The following is a 24,752-nucleotide window of genomic DNA, read 5'->3' as shown; positions in this document are numbered from 1 at the left end:
GAACTCTCTTATTTAAACAAAAGGGGGAGGTGTTGCGGGAGGTCCTCCCACTCCTCCAGCCTATAGCCGCTGAGATACCAGCCCATTGGGGCGTGGTCTCTCTCCCTTTAAAAAAGCAACCACTTCCCTCTCCTCTCTCTCTTCACTTCCTGCTCTGCCGGCTACTAGACTCCCTTCCTGGTTGCGTAGAGAGCTGTTGTCTGGGACGATGATCTGTAAGTTTTTTCCCCTTTAAATAAATGCCACCCTATTAATCATAATTCCAAACTGGTGTGGCATTGTTTGTGACTTACGCCTTCAAAAGGCCTTAAAAGACTCCTTATCTACTAAAAGTTTACTCTCATATAAAGACTACCAAGAAGAGGAAAACTTTACCACAATGATTGAACCTAAAGTGTTTGACAGGTTGGACTGTGGTGTCACACCCCTTTAATCCAGCACTTGTGAGACAGAGACTGACAAATCTCTGTGAGTTAAAGGCCAGCCTTGTCTATGAGTGAGTTCCAGAACAGACTCCAATGCTACAGAGAGAAACCCTACCTCGATAAACAAAAAGAAAAAGAAAAAAAGTTTCTTTGCAGTATGATTTTATTCTCAAGATTTTAAAGCCTGATGACACATACAAAGGCTCTACCACATTGGCTAAAATTGTAGGGTTTCTATTCAGCATGTGTTCTTGGATGGATGTGTACACTTCTACAATATGCCAAAGGCTTTACTATATTGAGTACATTCATAAGGTTTCTTTCCAGTATGTGTTTTTTTATGTGTTTTTAGAATACTGAGTCGTGAAAAGGCTTTATCACATTGATCACATTTATAGGGCTTCTCTCCAGTATGTGTTCTTTTGTGAAGTTTGAGAGTACTGGTATATGCAAAGGCTTTACCACATTGATTACATTCATAGGGTTTCTCTCCAGTATGTGTTCTTTTGTGTCTTTGGAGTTTAGAGCGCTCTGAAAAAGCTTTATTACATTGCTTACATTCAAAGGGCTTCTCTCCAGTATGTGTTCTTTGATGTCTTTGAAGTTCACCATGATACGCAAAAGCTTTATCACATTGGTTACATTTATAAGGTATTTCTCCAGTATGTTCTCCTTTATGTATTTGGAGACTACTGTTCCTTGAAAAGGCTTTATCACATTCATTACACTGATAAGGTTTCTCTCCAGTATGTGTTCTTTGATGTATTTGGAGACTACTGTTCTGTGAAAAAGCTTTACCACAGTCATTACACTGATAAGGTTTCTCTCCAGTATGTATCCTCTGATGTATTCGAAGTTTACTGTTCAGTAAAAAGGCTTTACCACATTGATTACATGTGTAGGGTTTCTCTCCAGTATGTATTCTTTGATGTATTCGAAGTTTACTGTTCAGTAAAAAGGCTTTACCACATTGATTACATGTGTAGGGTTTCTCTCCAGTATGTATTCTTTGATGTAGTTGGAGATTATATTTACGTAGAAATACTTTACCACATTCATTACATTCGTAGCGTTTCTCTTTAGTATGTGTTCTTTCATGTATTTGAAGTTTAGAGCATTTTGAAAAAACTTTATCACATTGATTACATTCATCAGTTTTTTCTCCAGAATGTTGTCTTCTGTGAACTTGAAGACTTCTGACATATGAAAAGTCTTTACTGCATTGATTACTTTCATAGAGATTCTCTTCCACATGTGTAATTTGAAGTAATTGGAGAGAACTGGTACCTGCAAAAGCTTCATCAGATTGAATACCATCATAGGTCTTCTCTGCAGAATGAAATTTTTCAAGCCTTTGAAGGTGACTATAACATGCAAAGGCTTTATCACATTGAGTATATTCAGAGGGCTTATGTCCATTATGGTTTCTCTCATCCCTGTAAAGATAATTGGCACATGTAAAAGTTTTACCATGTTTATTACATTGATGAATCTTAATATCTGTATGAATTAATTTTTATAATTTTGTTTAGTGTATAGAGGAATCAGATTTTAAGTTTTAAATTCATGGTGCTCTCTTTCAGTATGGGATGTTTTGTGTCTTTGAAGAACCTTTGATAGTATGGGTCTATTTTTAAATGACCCACATTTATAGCATCACTTTATATGAATTTTTTTACAAAGTTAAAAAGAACTAGACTAACTCAGTTTTAAATAACCTTACATTTGGATTCTTATGTTTTCCTGTTGTACAATACCTACCAAAAGAAAGTGTATTAGTACAAAAAAAGTAAGGACACAGTCCAACACTCATAGGGCTTATCTTCAGTGTGAGTTTGCTGATGTCTTTCCCAAGGAATTTTGAAAACCAATTAAATATAATCGTATAGCAATTCAACAAATCTACCCAGTGTTGAAATACTAAATATCTTTCCTGTCTTCTAATTATTCTGAAAGAGATACAGTCTCTCTTTCCATTTTGGTAGCTGACTTGTGAAATATGACATTCTTAATAAAGGAAGAAGAAATAAATAGTTGTACATTGAATTCACACAGTATGACTTTCTGCTCCTCACAGACATGTGGTATAGGAATTAAGGTTTCTCCACAAGAGCCTTTTTGACTCTCATGACCCAACTCTTTCAATACGTTTGGCAAAGTCACAAGTACATGAGTAGCACTGGCTTTAATACAGACTATTTATTTTCTGGACAGGTTTAAACATATACTTATTATCTATTCAATGTGTCTATGTGTGTTATCTGAGTGGTATGAACTAAATGGATTAGCAGCTCTACAGCATAATTCTCATGGTAGTATCAGTTAAGACATTGTTTCCTTTTCTTCTGTTTAGAGGAATGCACACACATTTACCTCATATTGAGGCATATGATTTTATGAGAAATTAATGATCAACCATATACTTTATGGCATGCTTATTTGTACTATTTTTTTCTTTAAATCTTCCAGGACAAATTAAAATTTCTTCAGAGACAAATATACACCAAGTTGCAAAGAAAATTTACCTTCCATGTTTTCTAGCACTTTGACAATACTCTTCAAAATTATGGTCTTCCCAACTGTAGCCTAAAATAAAGGAACAGAATGTAGATAATATATTAAAGGATATTGTACAAAATTGAATACCTTACGTGAACTGTGCCTTAGTTATTTGGCTCATTCTTACTCTTTCTCCAACAAAAATATAAAAAAGTATCAATAAATAATACAGGGTAGTCCTCTTATTTTAAATGTAAAGGAAAGTTCAATCTTACCAGTAGCGATGAGGTTCCTGTATGTCTCCAGCATCACATCTTTGTAGAGACTCTTTTGGGAAGGATTCAGCAAAACCCACTCCTCCTCAGTGAAGTCAATGTGAACATCCTCATAGGTCACTGAGTTCTAGAGGAATCCAATCAACAATAAAACAAAGTGTGATCCTGACATTGGATACTTCTTTTACAATGATATATTTGTATATTGCTGCTGCTTCCCACACTTCTGCTATGCCATTGCATTAGAATATAAAGAAAAGTCACTGTAGAAGGAAACTGAAGAAGAGGCTCATGTGTGCCTTCGTTGGCCCTTTAAAAAGGATACAGACTTGAGAAAGAAATGCCAGTAAACAGACATACAGAGACAGACAAGCAAGCAAATCAACACTACTGAGAAAACATTACAGAAATAATAAGACCAATAATTATCTAGAAAAAGGATGGCAAAATTGGGTATATTCACTTGTGACTTTAATCCCAGTGATCAATGTAAAAGCAGATGAAATAAATTGAGTTTGATGTCGGTCGAAGCCTATGCAATGACTTGCAGGTAAGCCAGAGTTACAAATTAATAAAACCCAGTATCCATCCATAATCATTTAAATAAAAAACGTAAAAGGAAATCAGAGGTTTTAAATGAAGTTCTTACAAAAAGTTTTGTGTTTACTTTAGTTCTACATTCATCTTCCAGAACTTGCAGTGGCCCAGTTTAAACTGTTTCATAATAAGATCTTAAAAGGGAGTGCATGTTTAACACTTACAAGTGGACCAAAGAAAACTTCAGCCCTGCAAATGATGATCATAAACAACATAGAGTAAGGGAGATGGGTCAGCAATTAAGCGGTCATGCTGTCCTTGCAGATAAGTGGGCACAATTACCAGTACTAAAAGGGACTTGTAATTATCCATTATTTCAACTTCACAGGTTCTGACGCCTCTTGTGACAACCATGAGAAACAGGCATGCCTGTGGTACATACCCTTGTATATAGATACAACCTCATATTCATTGAAAGCATTCAAAACAACAAAAAAAAAATAGAGGCAGGTAGAAAGTCACACCCCTGCAGTGCAAGGATTCAGATGGCAGAGGTATTGATGTCATGGATACTACTCTCCTGGGAAAGGAAATGATACCCTCCACCAAACTTCAAATTTCAAGAAGTTCAGCATCGAAACTTATTCTGGAAATGTACAAAAACCTATATTCCAGGCTCATCAGACAGTAAAAGAATACAGAAAAATGACAAGCATGTTGCTGCGCCATTAATCCCTCTGTGCAGTAGCCAGGATCATTTGTATTTCTGAGTTGAGAACACCATGGTCTAAGGAACTACACTGAGGACCAAGAGCTACACAGAAAAAACATTGTCTTTCAAAAACAAAAGTAAAAACCAAAAATTAAAATAGAAATCAGGATAGCAAAAGGCTTAAGAGTAAACAGAAATTGCTTCAACGGCATGTTTTGTCATTGAGTGATACCATCTATAATGGTGGTGAAGTCATAACATCAGGACACACATAACCAGAAATGGGTTCAGGCTATGAACATGTAAATCCAATCCCCAATATAGGAATTTCATCCAAAAGATTTCTCCTACTCAATGTTCTACAAATACAACAAAGAAGAGCACCCCGGAGAGACAAGTGTTCAACCACTTCTTCTAATCTGGGACCTTTTCCTTCGATCAACTACATTCTGACCCTGATGCATAAATATTCATAGTCATCCCATGATAACACGTATTTACTCTAACTTCAATGACTGTCATAGGCTGGAACAGTTCCTGAAGTGTTTCAATGTAAAGTCTCTTATAACAATCATGATATTGACTTGACTTGGCCATAACCCAGCCCAATAAAGCCACACCTAATAGTGCCACTCACTCCCTAGGAGATTATTGGGTCTCACTACATTCAAACTACCAGAGTGGTTTATCTGAGTCTTAAGATAGATAGATTCCCAATTATCTGAGGTACTGCCATATTGGTTACCATAGTGGCTATACAGGTTTACATTCTCAGCAACAATGGGGGAATGTTTCTTTTTGTCCATTTTTTGCCAGTATATGTCACTTGTGTTATTGATCCTAGCCAATCAACGTTCTACTTATTCAACATCCTTGCCAGCATGAGTTTTCCATTATGTTATTGAACCTAGCTATTCTGACAGGTATAAGGTGAATTCTAAAAGCTCTTTTGATGCACATTTCATTGATGGCTAAGTATATTGAACATTTAGTTAAGTGTTTCTAAGACAGTTTAGATTCATCTATTTAGAACTCCTTGTTTAAATCTGTACCACATTTTTATTCAATTAATTTATTTCTAGATGTATTGCTTGAGGTCTTTTGCTTCTGAACAAGTAAATCCAAACAACATAGACAAACATGATGTGTACTCACTGTAAGTGGATATTAGCTGTTGAATCAAGACTAATTACTGTACAATCCACAGACCCAGATAGGGTAAGTGAAAAGATGGCTGTAGCAGGGGGTGCATGGATCCCAAAGATTCTATTAAATAGACTAGATTTTGTGGGAGTACACAGAGCAAGAACAGGGAGGATCATAAGAGTAAATGTAGGTATGTAGGGGGAAAACACAGCAAGAAATTACTAGAATAGGAAATCTTTCAATGGTTGATGGTCAAACACTGCAGTAACAACTTTCTGCAATCTTTGAGGGTCATTATACTGAGGACTCCCTATAACTCAGAAATATGGAGCCTGTACTGGCCATCTTCTGTAATCACATATGGTTCCCAGTAGTGGGAATATAAAACCAAGCCATCCACAAAATATTTGACACACACTTGTGGTGTATGGAAAATATATCAGGAAAATGGTGCTCAAGATTTGTGTAGTGGCTAACCAATGACTGGCCCAAATTGAGGCCCAACATGGCTAGAAAGAGCACCTAGATGGGCAGGATTCAGAAGTTATATGTATCAAAGAACTAGGGTAGAAAAACATACAAGTAACAAAAAAGCAAAAAGTCAATGTAATGATACCTAATTCCATGTCCAATAGCTCTCCAGGTTTCCAATCCTTTTCAGCTTTGTTGAGAACATCACACTTCTTTTTCTTTGGCTGGTTCCATTGCACATTAGTAGCTCTCCTTGGCAGGTAACCTATGATCCTGGGATCGCTAAATCTTGGATAATTAAAGAATTCCAACCTTCCAATATTAAGGCCCACTCAAGATCTTCAGGACCCTTCCATAGGCTTTGGGTCAATACACTGACTCTACCCTCTGCAGTACACATACCTGGTCTTCTAGTCTCTGGCTGTCTCAATTCCACTGTCACTGCTGTTTTGGTGGTCATCTCAGAGTGCTGGCCTCTCCAGACACTGGGGTCTTCTGTTGTAACTGGGTTTCACCTTCACCAGTATTTCTCATAGAATCTCCTCAGGGTGCCGCGTCTCTTGGCCTGACCCTTACAGTCCTGGGCATTCAACTGCCAATGACCCTGCACCTTCAGTGATGTCCTTTCCTGACCTCTCACAGTGCCAAGCCTTACATCCATCAATACTTTCAAAATATTACCACCTGGTGAAACACATTATAAACTCCACCTACCTGTTGAGGTACAACTGTGGCTACCCCTGGAAGACGGTTGCTCTGTGCTCTTAGAAAACACTTCCCAGACATTTTTACATCAGTGCTACTGGTCTCGTAATAATCACTAAATTTTTAGCTCTACCGTCCAGCATTAAGTATCCAGCAGAACCATATTTTGCTTAAATACTTCTGATAACTTGCTCATCATAGCTGATTCTTCAGCCCCAACTAACAAGAAACAGAATATAATGCCTTTCTGTTATCCTTAACTCTTAAGCCAGAACCACGTGGCCCCAGCTGTCAGGTTCTGCTGCTTACTGGGGTTGGAACATGGCACCTTGTTTAATTCTATCTTTACCAGCTTTCTGCTTTTGGTTGTGTGAGCTTGGCTATCCTGAAACTTGATGTGTAAACTAAGCTGTCCTTGAACTAACAGAGGTGTGCAGGCCTCTGTGTTCAGAGTACTAGGATTAAAGTTGATGTGCCACCACCCCCTCAGGCCATGAATCCTAAGTATCTTCAGTAGAGTTACCAGTAACATCCATTTGGCAGAGTCTATCTTATGCTGTGTTGAGGATTCTTCTTCCCAGGGAATTAATCAAAATCTCCTTACTTTAGCCTCAGGCAGATTTTTTGAACCAAGGCACTTCCTTCACCAAATCATACCAAGAATCATTTGTAAGAAACATTTTTTTTTTTGTTTTTTTGAGACAGGGTTTCTCTGTGGTTTTGGAGCCTGTCCTGGAACTAGCTCTTGTAGACCAGGCTGGTCTCGAACTCACAGATATCCACCTGCCTCTGCCTCCCAAAAGCAGGGATTAAAGGTGTGTGCCACCACCGACCGACGTGCAAGAAACATATTAAAATTCGTCTCTGAAACCTCTTGAGCTGGCTCCTGACATTTCATTTCATTATCAAGGTCACTCTCTCCCATGCTCCTCCTAGTATGACCCTGTATGCAGTGCCAAATGCATTCTTTCCTTTTTGTAAGCCAAAGAATCAAAGACCTTATGATTCGAAACAAAAGCATGGTTAGGACTAGCAGAGCAATACGCTAGTCCCTGGGACCAACTTCTGTTTTAGTTTTTCTTTTTTTTTTTTTTTTGTAAAAAGACACCATGACCAGAGAAACTCTTATAACAACAGTATTTAATTGAGGGGGTTCACATATAATTTCACCATGGCTTGAAGCCTGTAAGCTGGCAGCCAGATGTGATACTGGAACTGAGAGTCCTTTGTTCTTGACTAAGAGGAAAAACGACATAGCCTGACATATCCTGAGGATAAGAGACCTCAAAAACCCACAGTAACATACTTCCTCCAACAAGACCATGCCAACTCCAGAACAGCCACACCTACCACTACTTCCACTCCATAAGAGATTATGGGGGCCAATTATATTCAAACTACCACAGTGGTATAGCTGAGTCTTGAGGTAGATAGATTTCCAATTATCTGAGGAATTGCCATATTGATTTCCATACTGGCTATACAGGTTTACAATCTCAGCAACAATGGGGGAGTGTTCCTTTTTGTCTGTATTTTTGCCAGTATGAGATGTCACTTGTGTTATTGATCCTAGCCAATCTGACAGGTAGAAGATTAATCATTAAAGTACTTTTGATTTATATTTCCTTGATAGCTAAGGTTGTTGAACATTGATTTATCTGTTTTTCAGCCAGTTTTATATTCATCTATTTAGAATTTTTTATTTTCATCTGTACCATATTTTTATTTGATTATTTGATTTAAACATCAAGTTTCCTCAGTTTTTTTTTTATTCTGAGCAAGTAAAACCAGAACCACAAAGACAAACATGATATGTACTCATATATATGTGGATATTAGCAGTTGCGTAAAAATAATCTCAGTACAATCCATAGACTCAGAAAGAGTAAATTACAAGAATGGCTGTAGCACAGGATGCTTGGAGCCCACATGAAAGAAGAAAATAGACTAAACCTTATGAATGAACAGAAAATAACAAGAGTAACAATCATGGGATAATGGAGGGATTGAGGGAAAATATACGGGGAGAGATGACTGGAATAGGAAAAATTTTAAAGTTGATGTGGAAACCTAATATAGTAGAAACTTTTTGCTAGTTAAGAGGGCAACCGTAGTGAGGACTCCCAGTAACTAAGAATATGGAGCCTGAACCTGTCATCTTCTCCAATAACATATGGCTCCCTGTGGTGGGAATAGAAAAGAAACCCAGCTACAAAATATCTGACACCCAGTGTGTTGTCCCAAAGATATACCAGGAAACTGGTGGCTTAAATTGGTGTAGTGGCAAACCAATCACGGGACTAACTTGAGGCCCAAGTGAAAAGAGGCAAACCCATGAACAACACCGCCTGGATGGCAAGGAATGAGAAGTTCAATGGTTCAGAATTTAAAGTAGAACAAAATACAAGTAACCAAAAGAAAATAATAATCAATATAATGATTCCTAGCTCTTCTCTAATAAAATCATAGATTGTTTCCTAGCCTAACTGTCAACAGATGGCCTTCCTCTGAAAATTGATTATGGCAGATGCAAAAAACTTTACTAAAATACTAGCTAAGGCATGTGGAAGCAAGGAGAAATTTGGGTGAGGGTTTTTTAGAAGCCAGATGTGTCAAGGACATGGAAAAGACCACAATTTACAGAATCAACTAAGCAGGGATCATAAAGGCCTAGAGAGCCTGACAGAGCAATTATGAGCTTGCAGTGTCTGAGTTTTATCCTCTCAGTAGAGTTTGCTTTCCTTGGTGTTTTTCTGGGACTGCTAACTGTAAGAGTGTTTCTGACTCTTTTGCTTGCTCTTGGGACTATTTTCCTTCTACTGGGTTGTGTAATCATGCATGGACATGAAGGTTTGTGTCTAGTCTTATTGTATCTAATCATGATGTTTGTTGGCATTTCTAGGAGGCCTGCTCTTTCTGAAGGGAATCAGAGGAACAGTGGATCTGGGTCAGTGGGAATGTTGGGCACTAGGGAGTTTAGACAGGGTTGAGGCTGTAGTCAGATTGTACTGTATGAGAAAAGAATAAAGAGAATAAACAGAAACAAATAAAAGTGCTTTGAATCTAACTTCATGATTTTCACAATCTTTACCAGCCAAAATGTTGTTCAAATATCCAAAGTCTCTTCTGATACTCTAGATAAAATATTGTCTTTTGACATCTTTTAAAAAAATAAACAAAGTAAACTTTTCAGACATAAAATGACACTGGATATATTCCATTTAGAAAAAGAGGAATATGTCTGTCTGTGTTCCAGTCCTGAATTCAGGCAGAAATCCCATACTCACATACAGACCACGTCAGGCAAAGAACAGGTAGGCCAAGAGTTCATAAAACTTCTTCATTTCTTTAGTTTTCACAGTCACAATCTGCAAACAACTCTCCAGCCATCACCCCTGAGACATATCCCCAGGCCCCAAGAGCAGACCAGACCAGCAAGAAGAACAGGTAGTTGAAGTCAGGCAAAACTTTTGATAAAGCAGAGTCCACATCAATCATTTGAAATCCAGGCTGCCTGTCCACCCATGAATCTTCTCCACTCTTTGACTACCTCCCCCAAACATTATTCTCAACCTACCTGCCTTCTTGTCACTGTGTACTAGCCCCTAAAAGAGTGGAGATGTTCTGTTTGAACAAGACACACCAGCTGTGAGAAGTCCATGTAGGCTCTTGTGCACTGACATGTCCATTCCCAAAGTTCCTAGCAAGATGGAATCTTACCCTTAAAACACCTTGCTAGGGGCTGGAGAGATGGCTCAGAGGTTAAGAGCATTGCCTGCTCTTCCAAAGGTCCTGAGTTCAATTCCCAGCAACCACATGGTGGCTCACAACCATCTGTAATGGGGTCTGGTGCCCTCTTCTGGCCTGCAGACATACACATAGACAGAATATTGTGTACATAATAAATAAATATTTTTTTTTAAAAAAAAACACCTTGCTAGGCTTTCTCTCTAGAGCAAGGGATTTTCTTTAATGGTGTCAATCTACTTGAAAGTTTCTGACACCTAATAGTACCCAGAGCATTTTTCATTACCAAAAAGACTTTTTCATTTCTTTCTGTCCCACTTGTTTAATTTTCTACTGTAGACCCAAATCAGTCATCTATAAAAACTACCCAACTGAATCAATATTTTTAAGAAATCAGCCTCTGCTTTTTAATTTCAGCTTACTCAATTTTCAGGTAATGGAGAAAGTAAGAATTGTTTGGGACAAAAATATAATCCAATGACCTCTAGATTAATTTTTCATGGAATCTATTTCCGACTGAACTCCTATGAACTCCACCTTTACTGTCTGCTTTCCTCTCAACACTCCCATCTGTTCAGTCCCCTAAGAATGACTAGTGAACCTCTGTGTTGGCTACACAAATTATTAGAAATGGGTTAGGTCAATATGTAAGAGCTAGCCAATAAGAGGCTGGAAGTAATGGGCCAGGCAGTGTTTAAAGAATACAGTGACTCCAGCAGCTGATTTTCTCCCATTTCCCCTGCAGTGCACTCTGTTAACTATTCTTTCTATTCTGATCTGAAGGCAGACACCACGTCCCACATGCAGATCCTTCTCCTCTGAGTATAATGAATAGTTGAATTCATGACTCAAGTGGGTAATTTTAAAAATCTGAGGCCACATAGTCATTTAAGAATTTTGAATCATGCCGGGCAATGGTGGAGCACACCTTTAATCCAAGCACTCAGGAGGCAAAGGTAGGCAGATCTCTGTGAGTTTGAGACCAGCCTGGTCTACAGAGCTAGTTCCAGGACAGGCTCCAAAGCCACAGAGAAACACTGTCTCGAAAAAAAATTTGAATCATTACCAGGTGGTGGTGGCAGACGCCTTTAATCCCAGCACTTGGGAGGCAGAGGCAGGCAGATCTCTTGGAGTTCGAGGCCAGCCTGATCTACAAAAGACAGTTCTGAAACAGGCACCAAAGCTACAGAGAAACTTTGTCTCAAAAAAAAATAAATAAAAGAATTTTAAATCAAGACAGCAAGGTCATTGACCTGGAATGCCACAGAATGAAATCAAGGTCTCATATAAAAACATAAGAGGACCTTATCTTAGCAATATTTTTGTATAATGGGGGAAGTGCAGCTATTCTAGAATATACCTTTCCATTAAGAAAACACTGTACAAACTTAAGAGATTAATAAAGAAAAATCTGTACAATAATAGCTTGCATCCATCTCTGGCAAATACTCAAAGAGCAGAGAATCTAGAATAAACATTGCATTCCACATACACTGGCATCCTTGAATTTCTTTTAGGTTCAGACTCTAGCTTACACTGTGAAGAAATTAAATAGATATTGAAATCTGCAAGTCTTGCCAGTTAGGGAATTAGGAAACTTACATAGCAAAGATATTGTCACGATTATGTCAAAACTATGTAAGTGACCTGAAGCAGCAGGTCATACTTTACTGACAGGGCCCTACGTGCAGTGCCAGAAGGTGAGAAAGACAGGAAAACTGGAACTAAAGTATGATAAAAACTGAGACATAGAAGTCTTGTATAAGCTATGTCTTATTCCAAGTAAGCTTCTGAAGATGAATAGCTTCTTGTATACCATTTGTAAGGGGAAATGGGAGGAAATAGGAGACTTCTAGGAAATCAGCAGAAATGACCACATAATGGGACAAACTCAGAATAAGGTTAATCAAACAATGGAACACAAGAGCAGGGTGGTGGTGGTGGCAGAGGCCCACGGCTTTAATCCCAGGACGCCTTTAATCCCAGGAGTCCAGAGGCAGAGGTGGGTGGCTTTCAGGAATTTTGAGGCCAGCCTCCTCTCCAAGAGCTAGTTCCAGGACAGACTCCAAAGCCACAGAAAAAACCCTGTCTCAAAAAAAAAAATGCAACACAAGGAAAACAAAGGTGATCTCAAGAATATTATGGACTATGCCAAATTGGCCTTGGGACCATAGCTCACTGTGGTGGGAAGAGTTGGGTTCTCAGGATCTAAAGAACCTCTCCAGAAAGGCACTGGTTCCAGATCCTTACCACCTCTCCCAAACATATTCCTGGTTTCAATGGAGAAGTTCTATTTTATTCTCCATAACTCAGGACCTTAGGCAAAACCCCAAGGCCTAGACACACACTAGGCTGTTCCTGGCTATGCCAAGAGTATCCCTGGTTTTGAGAAGGAGCTAAGTTCCTTCTCCATGAGTTGGACCCTAAATGGAAAGACATCATTGATATGGCCAGCTCTCAACACAGCAGCATTTTCCTTTTCAAATGACTGTCACTTCTCTCAGCATATACAACTGACAGAACTATAATTTTCTCTAAAAAGAATTGGAACTTTAAGTCACACCATACCCTAATGTTCATTATGATCCCATAATGACCTTGAGCAGCACGTTAGAGGTTTCTTCATTGATTTGGGACAGGAGTAGTGGCTGTTTATAAATCAGTGGTGTCTCTGTCATGGTCTAGAGTGAAATGTTTAAACAATCCTCTTAAACAATTTTGTATCCTAGCATCTTAATCTCTAACAGGCCTAGTTAGCACACTACTTTGCTATCTTTGGGTAATTTAGAGGCAGGCTTCCTCAGCTAATATCTCCTAAGCATTGATGATGAGTTTATATCAAATTTCTACTCTTCTGCACCACCGGTTACAGGTAGAGTGGGAAAAAACGCAAGAATGTCATTTACAAACTCCACAAAATTACCTCCAAAGGGATCGTACTCCTAAATCTTAAATGCAAAGGGCAAAGCTTCTGAAAGATAATAGAAAAAGTAGGCATCTCCAAGTTTGGGATCCTGCCTTCCATACGTATCAAAACCACGTTGATGTGGACCACAAAGTTGTTTCTACACACAATTCCCTGCTGAAAATGCTTTTCACAGATGCAGCCAACAGAGAGGAGTTATTCAGAGGCCAAGACCTGGTTCTGGGGAGTTGCAAGGACCATATGGGACCTCAGAAAACATTGATGGTAGCGGCGGGTTCCTACACTCGCTCAAGGAGGGCGTGCCACACTGTCTCCCATGGCTCACCATCCTCTCCTCCTCATCTTGGGACAGCAACCCCTTACTCACCATGTCGTGGCTTCCAGGCTCACCCATGCTCTCCTCAGAGCTCGCTGCAGTAGCACTCACAGCACAGAACACAATCCACTGGCGCCTTCTCAGCTCTAAAATCAACCCAGCAGCATGGCGCCAGGAAATGCCCTGCCTGACTTCTGACTGACAGGTCGGCCTGGAGGTCTTGATTGGCTAGTGAGCCTTGAGTGACAAGAGCACCTCCCTGAGCCTTACAGTGTGCTTAAAGACACAGCACAGGGTTCCTTGGCTCTGGCTTCCACCCAAGACCCAGACTTTTACAGATCTGCAGACATATGAATTTCAATATCACTTATGCCTCAATCAGATAGATGACACAGCTCTCTTCCTGCAATCCACAACCACATTGCCTTCATCCTCCTGGACATGACGTGGCTAGCTAGCACAGCCCATTGCACAATGTGGAGTAGAATGATTCTCCTGTTCAAAAGATGCAAGAGTACACAGAATACTAATGAGTACAGATTTTAGGAAACCAAAGATGATGTTTGTTCTGTGGCTTCAGGCTGACATCAGGAGTCACAGGCACTTCTGACAGCCATGAGAGCAGCCCAAGCACCAAATGACAACTAAGTTGATACATTTTTCTCCTGCCAGAAGATTGCGTGATAGCTACAGACTATGTCCCATTACAGACTATGACCAGCTGGCAATTTTAGCTCAGGTTCTCAGGTGTCCACCATTACAGAGGCTTTGAACTGCCACATTCTTATGCTTAAGTGGGTACAGTCATACCGATTTTTACTATACTTGCTTTACTATTTTATCTTTTGTAATTACACAATAAGAAGAATTCTGAATCCTCTCCTCTGTTAAAAGCCATAGATTTATCCATTATAGGCTCCTTGTCTAATGTGTCAATTATCCTATAGGTATTTCCATTGGCTGACTGTGTGTGCTGACTATGGGAGCTATAGCCCTTTAAACTTTCCAGTCTGCCTTTCCTAGCTCCACAGCACAGCATGGGTCAGACTCAGCTGGCCACAGCATGTAATCTTGGACTACCATAATCTCAGCAGTAACCTAGGCCAATTCTAGGGTAAACACCATACCCCCATCATTCTTTTCACTCAGTCAGAAATTGGAGAGGCTTTTGCTTTTTGACCACAGCACTGCTGGTTGAAAAGGTGAAGGCAAAACTTATTTTGGTCTCTCCACATCTTGGAGCTGACTGAAGATGGCAGCGGATACACTGCCAGTGCTGGGGTAGGACCATATTCAAAAACTCTAAAAATTTCTTCCTTTGTCTCTACTTCTCTTCAGCTACTCTGGCTATCAAAATCCATCTTAGCAACTGTACAGATACTTGAGAACTATTTCCTTGTGCCATGTTTACATATATTTGCATTTTTACTCCCACTTTTATGCCCAGCTTTACTCTTTCATTTTTATATCTACTACTTATTTCTGAGCACTCATTACTTACCTCTCCACCTGTGGTGCAATTTTCTTGTGGGATCCCTCACGTGCTCCCTTGTACACATGACGACACTTCTGTGTGTTTTGGGGTTCACTGGTCTGACCCACATTTAGGTGCCATTTGTTGGCTGACTGTGGCATATTGGGCTGCCATTTGTACACAGTGACACCTTGCTTTCTGAAAGGTTTTGAGCCGCTTTATGCACAGCATTAGGATTCTCAAATGCTTGCTCTTTAACTATTGATTGCCCTGTTTCTGTACCTCCAATCAACCTATTAGATGTCTGTGTCAGTCTGGAGACAAAGTTTTGAAATAATTTATCTGGTCCCTGTCTTATACTAGACAACTCCTCAGCCTGTTCTTTAGAAGATGAAAGTCTATGCCAGGCCTTCTTGGCAGCTGCATTAAATTGGACATATGCTGTCATATCAAAGTCTAATTGCTGATCTCTGTATCTCCTTTGCACACTCCTGCCTAGCCTTATTCCGCCTAACTATAGGCTTATTCTGGTATATTGTTATCCAATGAAATGAATACATATTCAGAGAACACAGAAGCATTATCGCACAGCAGTGTGGACTTGTATAATGTGAGCTGATTTAGATCTGTGACATGAAACCACTGCTACAGTCAATGGCCTGTGTCTGAAATCTTGGTATGACCCAGTTGTGTCAATCAGGACTATACACATTTGTAGGCGGAGATTTCCTCTTCTGACAGTTTCCAAAAACTGACATGGAGTCTTAATATTAATTGTAAATGCTTGGCAGAGAGTTTAGGCTTATTACTAGGTAACTCTAACATTTCAAATCAACCCATATTTCTTATCTATGCTCAGCCATGTGGTGGTACATTTATTAGCGTAACACATTCATCTCCTTATATGTCTGCATTTGGTTTGTGAGTTCTCTGACTCTGCTCTTGCTCTTCCCAGAGTCCTCAGTATGGTTTTCCTTCCTATACTTTGTTACTACTAATGACACCAATACATTGTCATGGTATATAGGAGTAATCCACAGTACCTATTTACAAAAAGTTTACTCTTGTAACTTGTTACTTCTTGTAACCAAGAAGAGGAAAACTTTACCACACTGACTGCACTTAAAGCGTTTGACAGGTTGGACTGTGGTATCACACACCTTTAATCCAGCACTTCAGAGACAGAGACAGACAAATCTCTGTGAGTGTAAGGCCAGCCTCTTCTAAGAGTGAGTTCCACAACAGACTCCAATGCTACAGAGAAACCCTGTCACAAAAAAATCTTTGTAGTATGATTTTTTTATCAAGATTTAAAGCCTGAGGACACACACAAAGGCTCTACCACAATCGCTAAAATTGTAGGGTTTCTATTCAGCATGTGTTCCTTGATGAATGTGTACACTTCTACGACAAGCAAAGGCCTTACTACATTGATTATTTATAAGGTTTCTCTCCAGTATGTGTTCTTTTGTGAACTTGGAGACTATTGATATATGAAAAGGCTTTACCACATTGATTACATTCATAGGGTTTCTCTCCAGTATGTGTTCTTTTGTGTATTTGGAGTTTAGAGCGCTCTAGAAAAGCTTTATCACATTGATCACACTCATAGGGTTTCTCTCCAGTATGTATTCTTTTATGTGTTCTTAGATGACCGATTTGTGAAAAGGCTTTATCACATTGATCACATTCATAGGGTTTCTCTACAGTATGTGTTCTTTTGTGAAGCTTGAGATTACTGGTATGTGAAAAGTCTTTACCACATTGATTACATGTGTAGGGTTTCTCTCCAGTATGTGTTCTTTAATGTATTTGGAGATTACATTGACGTAGAAATACTTTACCATATTCATTACATTCATAGGGTTTCTCTCCTGTATGAATTCTTTTATGTGTTTGTAGAATACTGAGTTGTGAATAGGCTTTACCACATTCGTTACACTGATAAGGTTTCTCTAGTATGTGTCCTTTGATGTACTCAAAGACTACGGTTCACTGAAAAGGCTTTACCACACTGATTACATATGTACAGGTTTTCTCCAGTATGTGTTCTTTTATGTATTTGGAGACTACGCTTACATGCAAAGACTTTACCACATTCATTACATTCATGGGGTTTCCCTTTAGTATGTGTTCTTTTGTGTATTTGGAGTTTAGAGCATTTTGAAAAAGCTTTATCACATTGATTACATTCATAGATTTTTCTCTCCAGTGTGTGGTCTGTTGTGAACTTGGAGACTTCTTACATATGAAAAGTCTTTACCACAGTGATTACATTCATTTCGTTTCTCTCCAGCTTGTGTTCTTCTTTTAAGTATTTGGAGACAACTGGTACCTCCAAAGGCTTCAGCATATTGAATACCATCATATGCCTTCTCTGCAGAATAATTTTTTTCATGCCTTTGAAGATGACTATAACATGCAAATGATAGAACACATTGAGCATACTCAGAGAGTTTCTCTCCATTATGGTTTCTTTCATACCTGGAAAGATAATTGGCAAATGCAAAAGTTTTACCATGTACATTACAGTGATGAATCTTAATATCTATATGAATTAATTTTATAATTTTGCTTTATTGTAAAGAGGAATAAGATTTTAAATTTTATATTCATGGTGCTCTCCTTCAGCACAAGATGGGATGAAGTAAGAAGGACCTTGAACTTCCCACAGGGCAGGGAATCCCAACTACTCTTTGGACAGGAGAGGGAGGGGAAGGGGGTGGACAGAGTGAGAGGGAAAAGGGAGGAGGTGGTAATTTTTAATTAAATAATAATAAAATAATAAAAAAGAGACTTTTTGACTCTCATAAACTAACTCTTTCAATAAGTTTGGCAAAGTCACAAGTACATGAGTAACACTGGCTTTACTACTGAGTATTTATTTTTTGGTCAGTTCTAAACATAGACTTATTATCTAGTCAATGTGTGTATGTGTGTTCCCTGTGCAATATCTGAGTGGTATGAAACTAAATGGATTGGCAGCTCTACAGCATAATTCTCATGGGACTAGGATTCAAATGGTGGGATCAGGTAAGGAATCATTTGTTTCTCTTCTGATTTTAGAGGAATGCCTTGGAAACATAGACCAGTTATGTCTTATTGAGGCATATGATTTTATGAGAAATTAATACACATCAATATACCTAAAGGTGTGCTCATTTATATTATTGTTTTTCTTTAAATGTTCCAGGACAGGCTGGGTGTTGGTGGCACATGCATTTAATCCCAGCACTCAGGAGGCAGAGGCAGGCGAATCTCTGTGAGTTTGAGACCATCCTGGTGTACAAGAACTTGTCCAGGACAGGCTCCAAAACCACAGAGAAAATCTGTCTCGAAAAACCGAAAAAAAAAAATGTTCCATGACAAATTAAAACTTCTTCAAAGACAAATATATACCAAGTTGCAAATAAAAATTACCTTCAATGTTTTTTAGCACTTTGACAATACTCTTCAAAATTATGGTCTTCCAAACTGTAGCCTAATACAGTAACAAAAAGTAAATAATATATTAATCAATATGTACAAAATTGAATATCTTAAGTGAACTATGCCTTAATTATTTGGCTCATTCTTGCTTTTTCTCAAACACATATACCAAAAGTATCAATAAATAATACAGGGTAGTCCCTTATTTTAAAATGTAAAGGAAAGTTCACAGTCTTACCAGTAGCAGTGAGGTTCCTGTATGTCTCCAGCATCACATCTTTGTAGAGACTCTTTTGGGAGGGATTCAGCAAAACCCACTCATCCTCAGTGAAGTCAATGTGCACATCCTCAAAGGTCACTGAATTTTAGAATAATCCAACCAACAGTAAAACAAAGTGTGATCCTGACATCGGATACTTCTTTTAAAATGGTATATTTGTATAATGTTGCAGCTTCCCATACTTCTTCCATGACATTACATTATAATGTAATCACCAGTCACTTTAGAAGGAAACTGAAGAAGAGGTTCCTATGTGCTCTTCCTTGGCCCTTTAAATAGGATACAGCTTTAAGAAAGAAATGCCAATGAACAGACATAAAGACACAGAGAAGCAAGCAGATCAACACTACTGAGAAAACATTACAGAAATAGTAACAATCCCACACCAGTTTGGAATTATGATTAATAGAATGGTTATTTATTTAAGGGGGAAAAACTTACAGATCTCCGTCCAGACAACAGCCCACTGCGAAATCAGGAAGGGAGCCTAATCGCGAGAAGCAGAGGAGGAAACCAGAAAGCAGGCTGAGGGAAGGGGCCTGCTTTTTTAAAGGGAGAGAGACCACACCCCAATGCCCTGGTATCTCAGCGGCTATTGGCTGAAGAAGCGGAAGGAGCTCCAGCAACAGTTCAACATAGAAGTTTATCATTGAAATGTATAAAAATTTACATTCCAGGCTCATCAGACAATAAAACAACACACATAACTGCCCTGTGACCTTCTGCCATGATGTCTGAGGCCCTCATCTGAAAATTGTTAGTTATTCATCTCTGGCATGTTACTTTTAAAATTCAGTGATAATAAAAATGGATTTATTCATATGGCAAGAACCCATGTAATGGAACCTGTCTAAGAAGAATCATATGGTATCGTGTATGGAGATAGAATTCTGCTAACATCTGGGACAAGTGAATTATGACAGTGAAATCCTTGATTGAAGCTACCAGTCATACCAAAAGAGCTTCTAACCTATTGTCTCACCCCAGAATAACTGAAGCTGCCTGTCACATAGAAGCTTTTAATTCACCATCTTACCCAATAAACATGGAAGCCATCTACCACCAGAATACCTTTATCAGATCTTGAAGACGGCATCTATTGCAATGAATACTTCTTTTCTATTTCTCTGATTTTTCATATCCCCCTTTAATTTCAAATTCTCTCACAGTTAGCCACTCTCCATTGTCGGTCTTTATACTTTTCAAATGGGTGTCAGTAAGATCAAGACCAGCTGAAGAGCCAGCTATGAAAACACATGCTCTTGCTCATAATATCCTGGATCTGGGGCTGAGGGTTAGGCTCAGGAGGATGTGCATTTCCTTCTCAGTCATCAGAGGCCACACACCCATCCTGATAGGTAAGGGCAAAGAATGACTACCACTGATGTTATCCTTTATGCTTTTCCTAAAAAGAATTTGTCTATTTTATGTGTATTGGTGTTTTGTCTGTCAGGGTGTCTGGGTACACAATCTTTTCTTATTGTCCACACAAGCCAGAAAAATGGCACTGAATCTCCTGGAACTGTAGTAATAGATGGTTGTGAGCCAAGTGTAGTTGCTGAAAATTGAACCTGGGTCTTCTGTCGTTAAGCACCCTGACTGTTCTTCCAAAGTATTCTCTCCAGCCTTTGACATTACCTTTAAAAGCATTCTACTGTAACGTTAAAAGATTGTCAAGAAGAATGACTCTAAAATGTGACTAGGATTCTTACTCTTTCTTTTACTGTGACCCAGTGTAGATCTACTTTGCATTTCAGAAATGTGAGTGAGGGCAGAAAATTTCCTGCTGGAGTTACAGTTTTAAGATAACTTTTGTTACAGATTTTTAATCATACTAGATTTTTTAAAGAATAGTTTTAAAAATATTTAAATTTGTGAGGCTGTGTGACATTTGTGCTTATAAAATGTTTCATGTAGTAATGATAATATCTTTAAACAATAGTTTAAATTCTCATCTCAGGACTTACAGATTGTTCATGAGATATGGGTTAAAATCTCTATAATTTATAACAAAATTTGGCTTGAAGCAAATGAATAAAGACTTATACTAAAATTTCCATACATCATTGGTATATATGTGTGTGTGTGTGTGTGTGTGTGTGTGTGTGTGTGTGTGTATGGCTCAACTCCTATTTAAAATGCATATACACATATATGACGTAAATTTAACTATATAAGAGCTTATTTAATTACACATATATGGGCTTATAATTAAGATGTAGTTATTTTTACAATTGTATTTGTAAAATATAGAGGGTCTGGGTATACCATCTGTGGGGGGGGGGGGAGTTGCAAGGATTGAGACATGCAGGGAGGCTGCAATGCTGAAGGAAGAACAACCTTTATTTTGCCCCAAGCTAGAGCCTTTTTATACCTTTAGGCTGGCCAGAGACATGCTGAGCAGCCACAAGTCAAGATCAGGGCAGAAGGCCAGAAGAACACAACCTTGTTTATTTCAAGGAAGCTTAACCATAGCTCAGGGGGAGGAGGGCAGCCAGATCACAACCTGTGTGTCCCATGAATCCTCAGTGTCTGTCCTCCTCATCCCCACAGCCTTTACCTCATAGTCCCAAGGCATGTTTGGGCGTCATTCATCTGTGTCAGGGGCCCCCATGCTGCTTTGCTGTGTGCTCCCATGTTGCCTCATTGTCTCCCCCCCCCTCTTGGACTGTTTGGGGCCCTCAGGCTGCCTCCGTGCCCCCCCCCCCCCAATCTCTCAGTATCTCACTGGCCGACTTGGTGTAACTGTGACTGCATGGATATCACCTGGGCTGTCTCAGTGTCACCATATGCTTCTTCCGTGTCCCCACAGCTGTCAATGTGTGGCCATAACTACGTCAGTATGTCCCTGGTTGCCTTGGTGTGTATTCCTTTCCTTTACTGCTACCACAGAACACCCCCCAGCTGCCTTGGAGTTCCATTGTGTTCTGTGTGGCTTGAATTGGATGAAGAAAGAGGTCACTCCAAAATGAAATCTTTCAGCTTGTAGCCTTGGTAGCAGCAAATGTTCAGCCTCTGATAGACTGAATGTCAAGCAGCAGTACAAAGGCATATTTACCAAATGTTACACAAAGTTGCTTTTTGGGCAAACAAGTTCGTCATACCAAAGCCCTTAATCTAATCTATGTGCTTTTCTATAGCATCACGCCCCTTCTACTTTAGTTCTTATTATGTACCATTGGCAGTACCCAATAATCCAAGACCGTCAGGTACATCAGAAGCATCTGTGATCACAGGCATGCAAAGACTGTAAAGATGCTTCAGAAAAACAACTCTGTAAACAACAGAAAACAATCACTGACTTTTAACAACATTTTCCTTGAGGTTACAGTTCTTTTTACAAAACAACTGTTCTGTTCTATTGTTTACCCTGATAAAGTGACTCTGCTCGAACCTACAATGCTCCCTGCCTCACAGCCATGTAAATGTCATCCAGACTGTCTCAGTTTCCTTCCCCTGGCTGCCTCTATACTCCCCACCCCCACCCTTGCCTCAGCACAGCCCAGCTGCATCAGTTCCCCGAGGCTACATGGGTGTCCTCACCCAACCCCTACTGCCTAACTGTCCCCTCAGGGTTCATGGGTGTATGGACCTTTGTTGGTGTCCCCCACAAGTGTACCTCAATGTAGCTATGGTGCCCCCTACACTGCTTTAAAGCCTCACTCTTGAGTGCCTCAGTGAACCCCCATGTTACTCCCTATGAGCTCATGGGGGCCAATTACATTCAAATTACCTCACCTCCAAGTCCTGAGAAGGTAGACTAAAACAGTTTTATGGTGCTCTAATAGAAGACATCTTTGAAGAGCAGAGAACTTGTATAAAAAGGGGAGTTCTCAAGAGTTTTACAAGAAAAGTAGTAAATAGAGGAGGGAATATACCTTTTCCTTTTACCCATCTTAGGTTCCTTGTTGGGACTTCAAAACTAAACTGTGATTAACAAGATAGCAGTATGAAGACTTACTAGTATAAACTTTCATAGCACCAGAGCCTGCCTAATGTTGCTTATATGGATATGCTTTTAGGATCAACTACTTAGTCACTTAGTTCTATAGAACGTATGAGGGGCTTGTCCCTGAACAGAATGACTTCCCCCCTTTCTTCCCTTTTTTAGCAGCCCTTAATGGTGGTAGTTCTCTATCTAGGGATGGAGCCTTGTGAGATATCCCAATGCATATTGGCATGTCAACTGGTATTGCCATCATATAGGTCTTGATTAGGTGACCATGTTGTTGAGACTTCATCGGTAGCTCCACTGTCATAATTAGAAGACAGAGCAGAAGTAATCCTCCCACCCTTTCTTTGGCAATGTCCTCTGAGCCATTGGGGTAGGAGTTGTGCTGTAAATGTATACACTGGGGCTAGGCACCCAAGGGTCAGTTAGAACAGCAGTCTTCTGTAGGACAGGGAGAGGTTTGGAGCTGAGATTATTTGAACAGTCAAAGACAATGATATGCCAGAGGATGAGTGTGTTACACTTATTATATACCACTTCTGTAATACACCTAATCCTCATCCTGTAAACTAGACAAATAGCCTGAAGTTAAAAGGTAAAGAAGCAGGAGCAAAGCAAATAAAGGAAATAGAGTCAGAAGGGTGGGAAACACAGGCAGAGCATTGAGTCAAAGACAGGGCAAATGAGACCCAGGGCATGTGCGCAGTTCATTGCTCAGATGAAGCAACTGGTGAGGACCAGGAAGCAGGAGCAGGAGCAGGCAGTGTTTTGTGAAGCATGTACTGCAAATCCCAGCTTTTCTGCTCATTGCAGGTGCACCAGGCTAAGCGCAAATACAGACAGCATGGACTTCTATCTCTTTGGACCCTTCTGATCTCTTTCTCTCCAAGGAGAAAATCTCATGTGATATAGACAGACCCAGGGCTCCAGTGAGGACATGAGGACATGTCCAGTGACTGAAACTGTGACTGCATGGTGCTGCATACATAGAAGACATCTCCCCCATTTCCCTCCTCTTCTTTCTCCTTTATTTCCCCCATCCCCATTCCCTTCCTTCTTCAAGATTTTGCTAGAAGAAGGGCTGCCTCTCTTGGCACCACTGTCCTCTGCTCATGACCTTTGTGGGCCATGGTGGCACACACAAACCTGACATAGACACTATTCAGCATGCCCCAGTGTTCTTCCTCTTTATCTCTGGGCAGCAGCAGCCAGGCCAGATCCTCTGTGGAGCCTGGCATTCCTGAGCTGCCAGCTTCCTAAGCTCATAAGCACAGGCCTCGGATGCTCCTCAGCGGAACCGCAGTGAGAGTGGGACACCAGAGATGTTCCTGCCCTGTTTCAGGCAAGCCCTGCTTTGTCACACCATGTTCTGATGCAGAGACCCACAGCTGGGGATTTTGGCTCCTATCTTCCCCTGTTCTGTGCTCAGTACAGCCGTGATCTAGGGTAAGCCAGAGGACTTTCTGTGAAGAATAGAGAAATTTTCAGGGGGGTAGGAAATGGCCTGTAACTTTACTGTGGCGGTGATGATTATATTTAGTAAAATTCTTCAAGTGATCACTTTAGAAGGATGTATTTTACATATCTATAAAATTGTGCAAAAATACATAATTTTAATAGGCTTTTATATAGATCACTTGGATATAAACTACAAATTTTAATCATTTTTACTGTAAGCTTGGGCATGTGTGGTTAGAATAAACATTTCAAGTTTACTTACATCTGTCTGGTGTAATAATTTTTACTGCATTAATGGTTATTTATTTTGGCTTTGGGGGAATGGTATTTCTTGGTACAGTTTTGTAAAGGGCTAAAGGAAGTCCTTACTGCCATATCCCTAGGATGTCCAGGAATTGTG

General features: G+C 39.7%; 1 protein-coding gene and 1 pseudogene across 1 annotated transcript; both read right to left on the bottom strand.

The window, feature by feature from the left end:
• Nucleotides 1–696: 696 nt before the first annotated feature.
• LOC142837100 (uncharacterized) lies at nt 697–6,220 on the bottom strand. The gene is made up of 5 exons (XM_075952042.1): nt 6,211–6,220; nt 3,200–3,319; nt 2,951–3,011; nt 1,797–1,861; nt 697–1,553 (listed from the first exon to the last, which is right to left on the bottom strand). Exons 1-5 carry the CDS (start codon nt 6,218–6,220, stop codon nt 697–699), a joined length of 1,113 nt encoding a protein of 370 aa, XP_075808157.1.
• A 10,447-nt stretch (nt 6,221–16,667) lies between these two features.
• Nucleotides 16,668–24,132, bottom strand: LOC142837094 (uncharacterized; annotated as a pseudogene).
• Between the last annotated feature and the right edge of the window lie 620 nt (nt 24,133–24,752).

Source organism: Microtus pennsylvanicus, chromosome 1 (genome assembly GCF_037038515.1).
Source record: "Microtus pennsylvanicus isolate mMicPen1 chromosome 1, mMicPen1.hap1, whole genome shotgun sequence".
Taxonomy (NCBI): domain Eukaryota; kingdom Metazoa; phylum Chordata; class Mammalia; order Rodentia; family Cricetidae; genus Microtus; species Microtus pennsylvanicus.
The sequence above is the reverse complement of the archived record's forward strand: the minus strand, read 5'-3'. Positions and strand labels throughout refer to the sequence as shown.